General features: G+C 41.1%; 1 protein-coding gene across 1 annotated transcript in view; it reads left to right on the top strand.

Annotated features, from left to right (window-relative positions):
- GRAMD4 (GRAM domain containing 4) overlaps positions 1-9,832 on the top strand; it is a 78,712-nt gene extending 68,880 nt beyond the window's left edge. Inside the window, exons 15-19 of the mRNA XM_034062831.1 lie at positions 2,684-2,831; positions 3,267-3,360; positions 4,385-4,469; positions 5,580-5,648; positions 5,928-9,832. Coding sequence (XP_033918722.1) covers positions 2,684-2,831; positions 3,267-3,360; positions 4,385-4,469; positions 5,580-5,648; positions 5,928-6,029 — 498 coding nt within the window. The 3' untranslated portion in view covers positions 6,030-9,832. The remainder of the gene's footprint in view (positions 1-2,683; positions 2,832-3,266; positions 3,361-4,384; positions 4,470-5,579; positions 5,649-5,927) is intronic.
- The last annotated feature ends 7,650 nt before the right edge of the window (positions 9,833-17,482 follow it).

Here is a 17,482-nt window from a genome sequence, read left to right as displayed (position 1 = left end):
AGTCTACACAACTAGAAGCAAAAGGGATAAACACATGATCCCTTGGTTGTTAAGCTGTTGAAAAGAAGAAATATAGGGTTCAGGGGGTGATGGAGCAGTTGGTGGTAAAACAGCTGCCGCATAATCTGAGTATTTCAGAAGGGAGTAGAGGAGAAAGACAGTCTGTGACACAACGTGAATATTTTGCTCCTATTTTCCAAGGGAGGAAGAAGGTGAATGAGCATTTGGACAGAGCTGTCCATAGCCTATATTGCTCTTGCTTGCATTTTCTGTTTCCAGATGTTTTTGAAAACATTAATTTGGTTTCAGTAATTTTAGATGAACTGTCTCATCCCTTGGGAGATTTCAGGGGACCTTGTAGTATAAAAAATAGTTTAGTACAAAAAGTTAAAAACCAAATAGTTTTTTCAGTTTTTCATAAAAAAGGCAGAGCCCAAAATCATGTCATGCCAGCATATGTGCTTTGGTTTCTTGCCATTACACAGCATACAAGGTATCGTATACCTCGACACAATGTTTATTATCTATACTGTGACTCTGACCTCCTGTCCTAAGAGAACAATACTGACAGCAGTATCTGATGGGTAAAGTTTGTGTGTCAGAAGCTGATGACAGATCAAGTAAACAAGGATATCTCCAGGTATTCCTACTTCAGGGTTGTTGGTGACATTTTTTGACAGTCAGGATGCTTCCAGCATTACAAATCCCAACACTTCCAGTTAGATTTAAGGCTTATCAAAATTAGATGCAGTGTTTTTCTTTTAGCCATAGGTAGTCTCAGGCCTGGGTGGTCGTGGATAATTAGCTGCTTCTTTTAAGGGTGGAGGAGAGATTTGCCTGTGTTAGGGAGGACTAGAGCAAGGGCAGAACTTTCTCACATTTTCAGCCACTGAATGGGATATGGTGCTGAAGTTTAAACACCTTTTTTTAATCTTTATATAATGAGTAGGTAGGAAGCAGTTTAGCAGAGAGCAGAAATAAACCTCATTCCAGTGCAAAAATCGTTAGACTTCTTGCCCTAACCTTTTTTATGTTTTGGTCCATGGAGCTTCACCTGGTTAAATGCACATTGAGCCAAATAACTTGTCCAAGAAAACCTTAAAACAATTTACTTGATCTTTACTAGCACACAGACTATCGGAGAAGCTATTACTTTCCTTGGTTCCAGGGGCTCAGTCATTGCTAAGGGCTCTGCAGAAGGGCAGAAGCTGAAGCAATAGTACAGTAATCACCAACCATTTGCTTTCTGTGTCAACTTTCTTTGTTCTGTTCTATTAAGGCGTCATTGTATCATGCTTACCCTAAAAACTGGATGGTAAATACCTCTGCTGTGCCTATTTTGTCAGTCTGGTTTCTAGTCAGCAATTGCAGTGAGCATTTTTTCCTAAGCTTTGCATTTCTTTTGTTATCACAAAGTCCTGCAAAGCATGGAGTGCTGCCAGTGCAAAAAAGAAAAGGAGCAGAGGCTGGTTGGCCTCCAGTGGCATCAGGCCTTTACAGAAGAAGGGCTTAGTCCCAAGCTTGCATGTTGTCAGTTTGCCAGTTGTTTAACTGCATGTGTATGGTAGGACTAAGAATGGAGCTGTTAATGCTTCAGTGACAAAAGCCAGTCTTTGGAATCATATGGTGCCCTACCAAGATGAAAAAGCAAATGCAGGCAAACTTCTCAAAAGAAACTGCCTGCCGGCCTTCCAGAAGCAAGGCTTGTTTGCTAGGGCAGTCTCCAGTGGTTCAGGAGCTCTGTTTAAAAGTAGACTTTACTCAAGTGCTTTGATTTGAGAACTCCATGCTACCTTCCCCCCAAGACACTGACAACCATTCTGATTTTATTTCACATGTCAACACTCTCAAAAGTTCGGTGCAACTTCAAAGCAAAGGAAAGATCAATGGCTCTAACACAACCTGAATAAATTGAACTGGTGTGCTCTAACCACTGATAAATCTTCTCTTTTTAATTGCATTCACTGTGTGTAGTCTCTTGGTTCGTGAGCCAGATCTTGCAGTGCCACTCAGTTCATGTTTTATTCTGTGTATTTATGCTGTTAAATAGACTTCACTTTTTTTTCTTTTTTCACTGTCATATTTGTGTTGTTTGTTTCTTTTCCTGCTAGCTGTCAGGGCATGAAAAGGTATGGATCATAGCGTGGAAAACTTCCTGTCAATTTCAGCTTTTGTATTCATAATGAACTTATGCAGTTTTATGTGGCTTTCCCTTTGTTTGCTCTTTTTTTCTTTTTGAGCTTACTTTGCACAATAATATTTTGTGCTTGTTCTGCCTCTTGAAGATAAACCAAGTACTGATACATTAGCTGTTAGTAGTCCCACTAGTATAATAATCGGATGTGTATGCAGTGACCTAGCTGTATGTAATCAGATACGCCTTTCCTGTTGAAGAATGGTAGTCAAGGTAGGTGCATTTAGCACCATGTGCTTTTACTCTTGCAAAGGCATTCATTGAAGGGCAGCACTTTAAAAGGCTATGTTCAGATAGCAGGTTTGAGTTTTGTGCTATAGCAGTAGTATAGTCCAAAGTTTAATTTATTGAAGTAGTTAGTGAAAATTATTGCATTACAACATCAGTTTAATTAATTTATTTTATGAAGGGTAGTTAGCCAAGTTATTTTTAAGAGCACAGCTTAAATGTTGCTGTTTAAAGTTCGGAATCATGTTTGTTTTTCTGCAGCTTCAGACAGCAGCTTCCAGAAGTTATGTGGGCTCAAGCGCCCCAACCGGAATAAGCAAAGATGAAGACACAAGTCGTTTCCATACCACCAAGAGGGGGAATTTCCATGAAGTTTTTAACCTGTCAGAAAATGAGCGTCCTTTGGCAGGTATTACAACAGGAAGGCTACATTAGTAGAGCATTTTCTAACAAGCCAAGTTGAATTCCCTTGCTGTGCACTGTACAGGTGTAAGCTTTTGATTAAAAAGACTTGCTCTAGATTAGGATGGATGAAACGGTTTCTTTAATTTACACATCCCTGCAGTTCTGTGGAAGAATGCGCAGCCTGGCGTGCCTTTTGTGGTAATGCAAATGGCATAGTCAAAGGGAATAATTTTGTGGGTGGTTTTTGGTTTGTGTTTTTTAAAACCAGTGTTATGAAGTCTAAAAACATCTTATTTAGGCTTTTCTTTTATAAATGCTTCTAGTTATAGGTATCTAATATTTAATTGTCAGTGGCTTCTGATGTTTTATAAGGAAACTGTTGGGGATAATGCATGTCTGTCTTTTTTTAAGGTAATATTTCTTGTTATGATTTTTTCAGTGTGTGAAAATGGCTGGCGCTGTTGCTTGATTAACAGAGATAGGAAGATGCCTACAGATTACATCAGGAATGGAGTTCTTTATGTCACAGAAAAGTGAGTCATTGCACTTGACACATTTGTTAGGAGGGAAATGCATCAGACATTAAACAAACCTAAATCCAAAAGTAATCCCTTAACAATGTTTTGAAACAAAAGTGCCTTTTCATGGTGTTTCATGACCTCAAGAAAGCACCATAGGAGAGGGGGAACTGAATCTGGGATGTTGTAATGCTTAACAAATGTGATTTTGCCTTGCAAAGGTTTGCATAGCAATGAAGAGTAGCTCTAAATAGTCAGTTGTTAGTAGCTCAGTTCTTGATGTGGGTAACATGCTAATTATATATATATATATATGTATATACACACTAAAAAAGCAACCTAAAAGTTAAGTGTATTTTGGTAAGTTGTGATCAACTTAATTTGGCAAATACTCATAGTTTCTGTCTTTGAAGCAAATTCAGTGTCTAGCTTCCTTGAAACAATGTGCAGCAAAAAGCAAACAGAAATTTAATCCTTAGTTTTAAAACTAGTTCACTACTCTGGGTCTTGCACTGAAATTCCTTTGGAGTGTAATGAATGGAAGTAAGGCTCATCTGTATGCAATGTCACCTAGTGATGGAGAGCACTCTCCAGCATTTAGAAATCTGAGCTTTTATCTGCATCACAATAGCATGAAACTTAACACAGAGTTTTTCATTAATCTTCTTTTGGGATGGTAAAAGACTCATAAGCCTTTTGAGATATGGTATTTCTATGGCTTAAGAATATATGCACTTCCTGTGTCTTTAAAACACTTGTCAGGTTTAACCATTGAGGGCAGTAATATAAATACAAGATTTTTTTTTTTTGTATTGTGTGCCTGCCATATGTTGTGGGTTTTCAGACAGCTTACGAGAACTTACGAATGTTCGCTCTAAATTAGAAGCCAGTACTGCATTGTATATTGTGTGCCTCTTTCTCTTTTTTGAAGCTGATTTTAACCTGTGATGTTTCAAACTTCAGAAGTGATGGCAGGGATGTTTGGAGCTTTGTTTTAGAATACTGTATCAAAATGAACATTTTCTTTCCTTGTCTTCAGTTACTTGTGCTTTGAAAGCTCCAAATCTGGCTCATCTAAGAGAAATAAAGTTATAAAGCTAACGGATATAACAGATATTCAGAAGGTATGTCTGTTCTACTGGTAGCAGGAATTATGTAAAGCTAACTTCAGTTTGGGTGTTGATACTGGTAGATGCACCATCTTAACAGTAGGTGCCTCAGAAGGAAGAGGGATTGTTGTCACTGGGGAAGTTAAATCATTAGAATAGCCAGACTGGATTGGGCTGTTGGGTTCCCAACACTTAACAGAGGCAAGAAGTGAATAGCTGGAATTAGGGTAAGTACAGTATCATTCTTCATCTGATTGAGTTTTGTCAGCCTGCAGTCACCAATGGCTTTATCAGTGCCTTTCATCAATCTGTATGATGTTTAATGTCACTTTTTGTTATGTTCTCTGAACCTGGCCTACTCTTAAATGCAGACACCCCTACTACTACATCCTGTGGCCATGAGTGCCACAGATTCAATCATGCTGGGCAAAGAAACACCTCAGCCCTGTGTCTACTGCTAATTTACTTCCCAAGTTTTCATAGAATGATAGAATGATTTGGGTTGGAAGGGACCTTAAAGATCATCCTGTCCAACCCCCCTGCCATGGGCAGGGATGCCTTCCGCTAAATGAGGATGCTCAAGGCTCCATCCAACCTGTCCTTCTCACCCCCTGTTTCTCACCCCCAGACTGAAACCAGGCACAGTACATTTTTATGCCTGGCTGCATGATCCCTGTCTCATCTTCATTAAAAAACCCACACAGATGAAAAAGCACCTTCATGGCAATAAAGAACTACTAAACAATGAGCCAGCATTACTTCAAGAATGATGCTTATAATCCACCAGTATCAATTATTAATTCCATAGACAAGCCTGGCATCGTGGCTGGGCTAGCTCCCAAGTGCAATGGGTACGGGGGTGCATGGTTTGGGACCAGGACTGGTTCTGTCAGGCAGGCTGGGTGCTGCCACAGCACGTGGGAGGAGGAAGAGGAGAGGCAGGTGCTCACTGTACCCAGTGAGTCTGGGGTCGGAGAGCAGCGTCTGTCCTCTTTCTGTTTTTAATAGAGGTCAGTTGGTGGTTGCTGGGAGGACATAGCGGTGATGAGTTGTGTAACCTCCTCAGCACCTAATGCTGTTGTTCAGTATGTAAGATATCCTTCACCTATTTTTTTTCATTTTTAGTATAAAGTGCTCTCTGTTCTCCCGGGATCAGGGATGGGTATTGCTGTATCAACACCGTCTACACAAAAAGTAAGTAACTGGCTGTACCTGTATTGCTGTGTTTGACTTCATGGTCCTTTGCTCATAAACTGTGTGCAGATGCATTTTATGCCATGATTGGTTTAGGAAGAAGATGGACAAATGAAAAATATTAGAAACTCTGCCATATATTCCAGGTTCTAGTAGAGAAAAGGATTCTTATGTCCTTATTAATGTACTTTGAGTACAGTTCATTTCCTGTTCCTATACCTAGAGGAAGAATTTTGTTTTCTGGACTGATAAAATCTTTTCTTTGTTCTGTCATTTTAGCCTTTGGTATTTGGTGCCATGGTACACAGAGATGAAGCATTTGAGACAATTTTCAACCAATATGTGAAAATAACCTCTGCATCATCAAGCAGCGAGAGCTAGTATCTTATCTTAGAAGATCTAAAGGAAACTTTCTTATTTTACAACTTGGTAGTGAAAAAACTGAACATCCTCATCTATTGTGCAATAATTTTTCTTGTCTGGTCGTTTATATTCTATCTGTTACATAAATCAACTGTATTTTATATATGCCTTCATGTTTGTTTTTAAGGTTTTTGTAAAAAAAAGAACAAAAAACAAAATGAAACAAAACAGTGGAAGTGCTATCATCACTATTAGCCTTGCACATTAAGCACTTTTAATGTTTATTTACTGACATTAAAAGCTGAGAAGATGCATGGAGAAATGATTAGATAACAAAATGAAGCAGATCGATCCCTTTAACTCCACTCATATCCATAGGGATATATTTGTCCTTTTATCCTAATTATTTTTAACCTGAGATGTGAGAATGATGACTGCAGCAGCCTTTCTTCAAGAGTTTTCAGTTGAGTATTTACTAAAACTGAGAGCAACACCAAGGAAGTATCAGCTTCTTAGTATTTCTGTATTTATAACTGTGTTTAAAATAACACCTTACTGCTAATTCTCACATCACAGATATTTTACTTATTTGGTTAGGTTCAGTTTTTCCTACACACAGAATTTTGAATTGCTTGTAAAGTGAATTGGAGGAGAAAGTTTGTAAGTGTATCTTCCTTTCCTAGTTAACCAAAGTAAGGGGAAGGAAGGCAGGCAGATACTTTTTATAAAAGAGGGCACCAAAATGTTGTTCCTAAAATGTTTAGGCATCATATATTTGTATTTCTGTAGATACTTGTCATAGAAGGGCTGAACTATTGTACATGTTGTATGTACAAGGTGTTTGTATGTTAATGCATTGAAGACTTGCAGGCTTTTTGTGGTGGGGGAGGTGGGAATAATTAAGAGAGATAACTTTTAATTTAGCTTTTCTCTGGAGTTAGCTTGTAATAAAACCCCCACTATAATATAGCAGCTGAAAGCATAAATTCCTTTTCAAAGCATAATTTTAGGGGCATTGCTATGTTGCCATCTTTCCCCTTGCAGAATTAGATTTCCATAACAATTAAAGCCAACTGCAAGGTAAAACACAAAGGCTGTGCTTCTCCAAACTCTCTCAGGCCTGTCTAGCAGCAAAGCACACATTGACCTTTGTCTTTAATATTAGAAAGCTTTTATACTCTATATAATAGCACCCATCTGAGAGGTTTAGAATTTTATTAGCATTTTCACGAAAGCACAGTAGGAGTTAATGCCAAGCCTTCCTGTATATCTATTCCTTTGCTGTGTCGTTTGAGTTGAGGTATGGATGCCTTCAGACATTATATGAATGTCCCCAGAAAAGCAGTGGAGATGCAAATTCTTACGTGAAAATGGGACTTAATTTCATGGATATTTTTTTTCTCTCTTCCTTTTTTTTCCTTCAAATGGGGATTTTCTTTCTTTATAGGGAAAGGGGTCAAATGAAGGAGGGAGAGGGAAGACAAACACCAAAGGGTGTTCAACTCTTAGCACAATTTCTAATGAAAGTCTTTCAACAAATACAGCAGCAATGAAGGTGGCAGTCAAACTGCACAAACCTTATTTCAGTCTGGCCACGGAGAAGTATGACATGAAGAACTTAATATGAACTTGATGTGAATAAATATTGTTGAATATTGTGATTTGCTTGGGTAAAGTGAAACACTGGTGGGTGAAACTGCCCTGGGTGGAAACGTAGACAAGAATGGGTGAGAATCCACCATAATGTCTATTTTTGAGTTCTCACTCTAAAGCAGCACTTGAACACGTCTTTACATGTCCTGAAAAAGGGGTGCATTTCTAACACCTCCTTAGGTATGGTGTAACTTAGGACTTGAAAACAAAATATTAGTGAAGCTGGTGGGGAATCTATTTTTGCCACCATATAATATGGATGTAGCTTGACAGTTTATAGTTTATTCACTTTACACATTCAGGTCTTACGTTTAAGTAACAATTCTTGATCTTAATTTTTTTTCTCATCAAACCTAATTTAAAATCAGTTAATCTCTTTTTGTAATTGCTGTGTATTACCATTTGGGTTTCCTTTCTAGAAGCTTCATTGAATAGTAAGTGTGGCTAACAAATAGGCATTAAAATCGCTTAATGTTATATAAATCTTAATCAGATTCATTCATTTTGTCTTAAGAAAAAAAATCCCTTGGGTGTGTTCAAGGTTGTCCTTTTTTTGAAGAAACAGAAGACTATATTTTTTACAGAGAGCATGCTCTTTTTCTTATTTTTGTATCATTTTTCAAGTGTAATTTCTACCTTCACTCTGATCATAACAGTAGTTTCAGTAGGAAATCAGTTGGTTTGCACTTATTACCTCCTCCCCCTCCCACCCTTCACTGGCTGACCCTAGTATATAGGGTTGTCCTAGATTCTGGTTCCCGGAGGAGCTATAGGTCCTGTGCTGTTGATGCCAGGACAATTAACCATACCCAGGCTTCAGAGGGGGGAGGAAAAAAATAATGATGCTTTTCCCAGACTGGAATGCCTCATGTACAATATGTTCTTCAATGGATTCTTTTTCTAGGCAAAGTAATTAGAAACTTCTGATGAAATCTGATGTGTTGATGTTTGAAATTAATCCACACGTCAACAGTGTGAACTTAAAAGTTGGTGATTCTCAAAGCAGTAAACCTAGTGCAAACTGCAATGCAATGTTGTTTCATTCTAATCTATTGAAAACAGGCTGGGTTTTTTGTTTTTTAATGAAGTTGTAATATAACTGACAAACATCAATGTACATATTTTGCAATGTTCACTTTACACTGGGCTGTCCAGCTTCCTGCTCCATAACTGCTCCTGTGGCATACATAATTCAGAGACTAGAAGGTAACCTCGGTGTGTTTACTCATACTTTTCTTCCTGCTAAGCCCTCCCAGGTTTGGAGGGCAGGCAGGAATGAGCAGTGAGTAAATATCTACTTGGCTTGTGTAATTACACTGAAAGCTGTCACCTCAAATTCCAATCTCCCTGCATAGTTTTGCTGTATAGCCAGCCTGCTGTACTTCAGTAACAGGCTGGGTCATACCACTTAATGTAAAGTGCTTCTAATAGCAGAAAGTGGTGTTCTTGTCACTGTCTGTCTGTTTGCTGTTTATATTTGCAGTTCTGTTGATTCCTGTGGTTCATTGCTGGATCATTCACATCTAATTGGATTTAACTTCTTTAGAAGTGCATTGGTTAGTTTGAGTCCCTTTTAAAGAGAAGAGGAGAAAAAAGGGAGATGAAAACTGACTGCTTTAAATCTTTATTGGTGACCACTTAAATTCAAAAGTCACAAACAGCTGAAATATGAAATCATGCCTTTCTGTGCGCTGTAGCTTTTGTGAGGCAAGATTGAATGAAACGAGCTATTTATTTAGTAGCAACATCACACAGGATGCCAGCAGAAAACCCTACCCTTGTTCCTGCAGAAAAAGAGAAAAGAGGTTTTCCCCAATCATGAGGAGATGAAAGGATGTACTTTTTTTTTCAGCTACTTACACTTGTATTAAAACCACTGGTAGTTTTTATTGAATTCTGTACATTTTGGCAGATGTTTAATTTCTACTAATCATTGAAATAGAATGGATGTTAAAATTTTTATGTCTGAAGTTCAAGTCTATATTTTGAAGTTGTAAATAATTCATTATCAGTGTAACTTTTGTTTGACAAAAGACTTATACTGTATGAAGAATTGAAATAATGAAATTATTTGCCCTGTACATTTTTTAAGAAAATCTTGTTTGTTTAAAAAGTCTTGTATAAATTATAATTTTTATTTAAATAAACCTAAAAATGCTTTGTGCTAATGCTTTTTACAAACTTCTGTAATTTATCCATTAAAACTACACCTGATCTTTTGGAACGAGGTGACCTAGTGCAGTTTGGTAGATTCATAAACCACCACAAGTCCATCACTGAGGGGAAGGTTGGGTGGATTTTATTTCTTGCTACTTTTCAAGCCCAAAGAGTATGCTTTTATTCTAAATAATCCAGTTAATGTATTGGAGAACAGATGTATATGTTTGATTGGATCTTTTAAGTGCATCTGTCTCTTTGTAATAATATGGTTAATTTAAGGGATGAAAAAGCAACCAGTGATTTCTAAGATGCTGCCACTGCAACAGGGTATGGGTGAGATGAGACTGTAGGAGTACAGGCTCATACCTGCCAGAGCTCCTGCATGAAACAAATAGCTGCAGACTGTTAACAGGTGAGCACCAGAAGCCCTTTTCCGTGCCAGGGGTTTGCAGTTGGCATGTTCAGCAGCATCATTCCAGATCCAGATGCAGCTGTTCTCCTGCAGCATCTGCAGTCACTTCAGCTCATTGGTCAAACCAACATGCACCTCACTGCTGAGCCTTTGGCTCTGCTGCTGTGTAACCTGTAACCCTGCTGGGGATAAATGGCAGGGCTGCTTTCTCCATGGTGTATGCCAAGGAGACTTGCAGCCTAGCACTGGCTTTCACCTGGGGACATGAACCTTTGCTTGCAATTAGAAATGTGATATGAGGAGTGAGATGCTGGTCATCTAGTACAGACCTGTTTGTTTGCCTGTACAATACTCCTTTCTGTGTTTTCCTCAGCTGAAATAGATCAGTTTGGGACAGATCTTGCAGTTGTGAATGTATGCTGTGCCATTTATTTTGGTATTTAGTTTTCCCATGATGGCAGCAATGCATCTGGTGCTTTAATGGTGCTTTTAAGCTGGTATTGTGTGTGTACTGACAAATCTTGACTTCTTTTGAGAATGCTTATCTTCCCTCTTGTTCTATAGTGCATTTTTCATTACATATTTGTACGAGATGAGTTATATCTGCAGCAGTACTCGCAGAGGTGGGTTCAGCCCCGCCAGCCTGAATGGAAGGTGATAGTGGAAGGTCAGTGTGGAGCCTAGAACTCTCATTTTGGCCATAGACTGTTTGGCCCTTGGGAGGAAGGGACAGGCTTCCTGAGCATGGCCCTTGCTTTCTCTAGCTGGCTTTAGCGATAGAATTGAATTGAAGGAGCTCTTTACGTGCTCTCCATACAACTCCAGCACCTATGCAAGGAAAGGAGACATGCTGGCAGTGGTCTGCAGTGTCACCAGCACATGCTGGCTTAATGAAGAAGAGCAGACAAAAGCATGGTCTTGTGCAGTACCTGGATTAACAGTAAAGGACAGCTGCAACATTGAGCTTGGAGAAGCTAAGGGGTTATTTGCTGTTACTTTTAACTAATCTTAAATCTGAGTTCCTCTTCTGGATCCCTGGATTCACTAAATTCCTGTTCAACCAGTTTTCCACAAAGCTGAATGTTTTACCCACAAGTTACTGGCTCATCACAGACCTTGACCTATTTTTTTCCTTTATCATGAACAAAAAATACTGAAGATGTGAGGGCTTAATTTTCTGTCTTAGAGAAGTTGGGACATTATAAAGGGATCAGTCCCTAAAAGCAGTAGTGACCTCGCTGGGCTGTGGATGCTCTAGAAGTTGAGTAGTCTTAATGCAGTGCCACAAAGATGTAGTTGTGAACATGTCTTCAGCATGTTATTTAGCCTGAACTGATGCTGTATTTGGCCAGGTTGAATTTGGTTGGGAAACTGAGAAAAAACAGGAGGGGAAGATAAACACCTGTTTCTGTGTTTAAATAGCTGCCTCATCTCTGCATCTTGTGAGCTTCACAACCTATTTGAGATGTGAATTAAGGAAAATCTGCTTTTGCATCCTCTACTGAAGCTCCATTGTTGCCAGTTTCCATGGGAAATAGTTTTATGTGGATGATTTCCTTGTCTTCCTTTTTCACTATGCTTTTCTATGAAATGCCAGATTTGTTTATAGCTTTATTCCCTGCTCTATATTTCACCTCTAGATGGTCATGTATGAATGGATAAAATCCTACTAGCACAATCATGCCTAGACCAGGAATTTCTCTTCATCCTCACTTCATGTAGTAATTTGTGGCTCTCTTCAACCTTATGGTCTGAAAAGTTCAAGCTGAATTGTGTCAAAGCGAAGTTGTTCTTTTTTCTTTCCTAAATTGCCCAAATTTCAAATTTGCTGCCTCTGTGACTACCCAAGTTTTGAACAGAGCTTTTCCTGTTTCCTCTTACCTGGGTTTTCATGCTTTAGCATTCCAGTTTTCTTCCTCTGTGTAAAGAGTAGCCTCATACTTTCAGTCCTGATTATTTAGAAACGGATTGACCATGTCCTGATGAACATGTCACAGGTTCACTGAAGCTGCCTCCACACGTTACATCTTTCATTCTGTGTAAATTGGAGATAAATTACTCTCTCTGCTGGTTTAGATTACCCAGTGGCTTGTATTTCCCCATGCTGATGTGTGATTCTTTGCTCTTGATAATCTGCATGACTGAGGGAGAAGATGGTTCTTGAAACTGCTGAGCGAGCTCTTCAGAGCAGAAAATCTCTTCTTGACAAAGCCAATATTACTGGTGCAAGCTTATGTCAAGCAAAATACATGTCTGCAGGAGAATAAATGTAGAAGTGCCTGCTGCAAAAGGGTGTTTGGAAAAGACCAGACCTAAGCTAGTATTTGCTTGGGAATCTCTGTGCTAGTCTCTTGAGCACACGGTGTCAGGGTTTAACCTCTCACAGCTAAGTCAGTAAGAACTTCTGAAAATCCTCACCTTCATTTCTTTAGGCCAGATAATGATTTGGGAAGGCCTCCCCAGTGGAAAGTCTGTGAATCAGCTTTGAACAATCATCTCCTCCAACCAGAAATGCCATTAGCCCTTCACTAATGTTAACCACCCACAACAAGAATAATAGTCAAATGAACTGTTTACAAACCCAACAATCCTTAAAACACCATGAAAGGCTATAAATATGCAGAACTGGGCTCTGCTGTGAGAAGCATTTGGGACTATAAAAAGGTCAGTGAAAAGGATTAAATCTAGGTACTATTTGTGGAAAAACTGGGGGTGGGTCCAGGACTGTGAACTAGCAGCAATCTCTGCTGGACATTTTGTCATGGAGCATATATACATACATATGTGTATACACACACATATATAATGGTATCATCTGCCTTTATTCTTAGGGGTTGGGTTTTGTTATATTAATGCAAGGCTTTTTTGTGTTCAGATGGGTTTTCCTTGCCCTACCCTGTGTTTTGGATACTTACAGGAAATGTATGAATGGGGTCAGTTAGTGGAAAGGCTTTAGGAAAACTTCCAAAGCTACACAGGTTGTCATTATTGCTTGCAGTGCTCACCTGCAAGGGAGATGCCTTAGAAAGCCATCTTCTTGCTCATAGATGCAGCTCTATGTTGTTTCTCTTGGTGCGCTAACCCTGTGACTTGCCAAAATAAGCTCATGCAGTGGAGGTGCATGTGTCTGCACTCACATCCTTCTGCAGGGTAGGTGGCTCTAGGCAGTCTCCAAGGAAAGCAGAGCACAGTGGAGGGGAGTTAAGCCCTGCCCTTGTTCTAGGTGATGCAGGACTGAAATGGTGTCAGCTGGAAGGGAGGACAGATGGGATGCGGGGGACAGGCAGTTTTGAGTCCAAAACTGGCCTTGTGATGACTGCGAATGCTCCCCACACCATCTGTAGCTGAGCAGAGCTCAGAAGGACTTTTGGAAAAGGAGGGGAGATGCTGCCTTCAAAGATGCTGTCTTCAAAGATGTGCAAATATGTTGAGACTCTGCTTTTAAATATACCCAAAAAGTGTATGAAGAATGTTTATGTGAAAAATGTGGATTTACTGGATTGCCCTGATACAGCTATTTACAAGTACAGCTATTTACAAATACAGCCATCATGCGAGGTTGCTGTGTGGCAAACACCAGTTGTATTTGTTGACTTTTGGGGAAAATAATCACACCAAAAACTCATACATGGCCTCAGCAAACAGTCTGGGCTTACTGCTCTATTGACTCATGCTTAGGATTTATTCAAGTAGTTTTACTCTTTCATATTCCTGACAATGCAGACTGCTTAGTGAAGACTTAGTGTGCACCGTACAGCTTTCTCCTAACTCCTACGTGACAGGAGCCTCCTTCAGCAGGTGTGCCAGGCTCCAGGTCCAACTGGGTAAATACATTGAAAACCCCAAACTCTGGCCTCCAAGCAAGCAAACATTTCAATCTGACTGTGGTTTCATGCCCAACAGCTTCCTGCCTCCTGCTGCCTACTTTATGCCAGCATTGGGGCTCACCAGACCTTCTTAAAGTGGCAGGAACCCAGCAGAGGACATGACAGGAGTGGGAAGAGCAGTGTACATCTCCCTTTCCAGGCTGGCTTAGCTGCCCTTGGATCTGCAGCCCCCAGTGTGGTTGTGAGGACAGTAACAGAGCTGACATACACCACTGCCTCCGTGTTCCTCCTTTTCAGTTTTACAATGCCCATCAGGTTTCAGAGGTAAATTTTGAATATAAACATTAAAGGCTGGTCCTGAGTTTACAATATGAAATAATAATGCAAAGAAACAGAGCTAAAGCCAGTGTCTGTGTGTGCAAGTTAACTGCACGAAACCTGGTGGTGCAAATAGTTGAAGAGCTGGTGTGCTGCTAGAGGTAATCTCAGAATCTGCTCCCTTCCAGCACTGACTTCTCCCCTGCTCCTTCTCTAAAAAGAGCTGTCAAAAAGAAGGTGAGGAAGATGCTCGACTGTTTCTGGGGGACATCACCCTCAGAGCAGGGATGGGAGGGGAGCCAGGAAGCATGGCCAGGAGAGCCTGAGGGTTTTCCACTGGAGCACGTTGTCTCAGGGGCTGTACTGAGTGAGCTCATCCCTATTGGAAGCTGAGAGGGAACTGGGGGTAGCTGTCTCAGAGCCCCCAAGCAGAATAAGCAGAAGACTTGTTATCTGTGGGGTAATGTATTCTCATCCTAAAAATCGTGGGTAAGGATCTTGGGTGTTGTTAAATAAAAATGGTTTGGTTTTAACCCATGTAACTCTTTGGTTTTACCTTCTTTCTGCATGTGTGCCCCTGGGCATCTAGCTGTGTGCATGGACAAACTCACCTTTCAGCACACAGCAGGTGGGTTTGCATGTTAGACCTTATTTTTCCAAGCCTTTGGTTCTTTTTGATCAAATTTGGAAAATTGGGCTGGAATGAGTTTCTGCCAGAAGGAAGCTGTGGTGTCTCCTGCAGCAAACCAAATTGACAGAAATTGTTTTATCTTGTTTTTTGCAGCTTCCCCAAGGAAACACAATGCTCTCCCTATTTTTCCCCTCTGCTCAATGCTCACCATGGAATCATAGAACCGCTTGGGTTGGAAAGGACCTTAAGATCATCCAGTTCCAACCCCCCTGCCATGGGCAGGGACACCTCACACTAAACCATATCACCCAAGGCTTCATCCAACCTGGTCTTGAACACTGCCAGGGATGGAGCATTCACAACCTCCCTGGGCAACCCATTCCAGTACCTCACCACCCAAACAGTAAAGAATTTCTTCCTTATATCCAATCTAAACTTCCCCTGTTTAAGTTTGAACCCATTACCCCTTGTCCTGTCACTACAATTCCTGATGAAGAGTCACACTCATTGTTTTAGGAAGCAGCTTGGGCAGACCTACACTTGACCCAGCTTCAGAGGATTCTGCATGGGTTGATATAAAATGGAGGTAGATACACGGCTGTGCTGTGAGCCTGTGTGAAAAGGAAGCTGCTGGTGGTGCTGGTGTCCAGAACCTTTGTAAATATCTCATCCTTGACTTGCAAGCAGTGTGCAGATACGTTGTTAGTTGTACCAGCAGCAGCAGCTGCTAGGATAACACTCAGGCTTCCCAGATCCCTGTCAGCACATGCTGCATGAGAACTTTTCTCAGGCATACCCAGTTCGAACACTTGCTACTTTTAAAACCGAGATAGGAGTAACTCGTTTCCAGAGGTGGGGTGTGTCCTGCTCCTGTTGGGCTCTCCTGCCCTTAGTGTGTGAGAAGACAACACTGCCTCGCTGTTAAACACGCCCAGATCCATGTCCTTGCACTGGTGCCAGCGATTCCAATGCTTGGTGCATTCACCTGCCTTTACAGTTTTGCTCCCTTGCTTTCTGAGAGCATTGGCTCTCTGGGGCAAGTGAGGGAAACACCCAGGCTCTGCACCTCTGGCAACTGGCACGCTGGACCAGTGCCGTCCAGCGCTGGTTGTGGGGCAGAGGCAGGAGGGGTCCTGCCCTTCTCTCCTGCAGCTGCAGCCAGACAGGGTTAAGCCAAACCTGCACTGTTCTCTTAGCAAAACAGAGTCCTTGTTTAGGCCATTCCCCTCGTTTCCACCCTGTTGTTCCACATTTTATAGTGTCCATTGTGTTTTTAATCAGGTAGCTCTGCATGGGAATGACTGTGCTGCTCACACTGTGCCTTGTGCCACGGTAATGATGAGGAGAAAGGGGCACTGTTACAGAGTCCTGCCTGTCCTGTCTCGTTTATCCTCTATTATTAGGGGAACTGTTCCTGTCTGGTTTCATACTGTGTTGTGTAGTTCCTGAAGTACAGGAACTATTCTGTCTCTCCTTTTTGGAGGATAAGTCTGCAGATCAGAAGCGCTGCCAGCAGAGGCAGGGGACACTGTGCAGTGTCAGGCCAGCCTGGGCTCAGAGACCCTTGGTCCCCATTTCCTTTTGCTGTTGATGTGGCTGATGTGACCTACAGCCTTTTCTCTCTGTTAATTTGTTGCTGAAATACAGTTGATGGGTTTTTAACCAATTGAAAGAGAAGCACTGGCAGGGGATGGAATGGAAGTGCATTTACAACAGGTTGGTTTTGATGCTCTCTTCAGGAAGAGCTACACTTCAGTCCATCTAGTTTTATATGTTTTTAATGAGCAGCTGGCACCTTCTTAACAGTGCTTGACTATCAGCTGCTGCAGTGGGTGATGAGCAGGAGCCTCTTGAGATGTGAGGGTGAGGTGCTCCTGTGCTAAGGGTGAATAAAAGCTGCTCATTCCCATGATGTACAAGGGTTGGTGTGCCAGAGCTTGAAGTCTCCATCACCCCGAGCACTGCTCAGCTGGACACCTCTGAGTGGCTTTTTTAATCAGTGTGTTTTCTGTGAGCTCTTGCCTGGTGGGTCCTGCTGCATTCAGCTCACTGTTAAAGATGCTCCACATCCTCCCTGAGCCCTGGGCATGGCTGGGAACAACCTGAAGCTGAGTCCATCTGCTGGTATTTAATAATGAAGGAAAGGAGCTTGGAAGAAGCACACTGCTTTAGATTTGCTCATCGGCAGTTTCTGCACGCTCATCAGCACTGAGGTGAAAATAGCATCTGGCTGCAGATCAGCATGCAGGTCTTGGAAAAGGTCTCCATACCTGGTGATTACAGTGTCACCAGGATGCAAGTTCTTGACGTGCACCCAAGCCCTTATAAGAAGAAAACAATGTGTGCTTCAATAAGAGAAGCAATGCATTTAATCCAAGTGCTCTGTAATACTGAAATGTTTTTGTACCAAGGCAGAGGCTAAAGGCTGAAGCAATATAATTTCTCACACCTCCTGATGCAAAAGCCTGGC

Source organism: Melopsittacus undulatus, chromosome 5 (assembly GCF_012275295.1).
Source record: "Melopsittacus undulatus isolate bMelUnd1 chromosome 5, bMelUnd1.mat.Z, whole genome shotgun sequence".
Taxonomy (NCBI): Eukaryota; Metazoa; Chordata; class Aves; order Psittaciformes; family Psittaculidae; genus Melopsittacus; species Melopsittacus undulatus.
The sequence above is the reverse complement of the archived record's forward strand: the minus strand, read 5'-3'. Positions and strand labels throughout refer to the sequence as shown.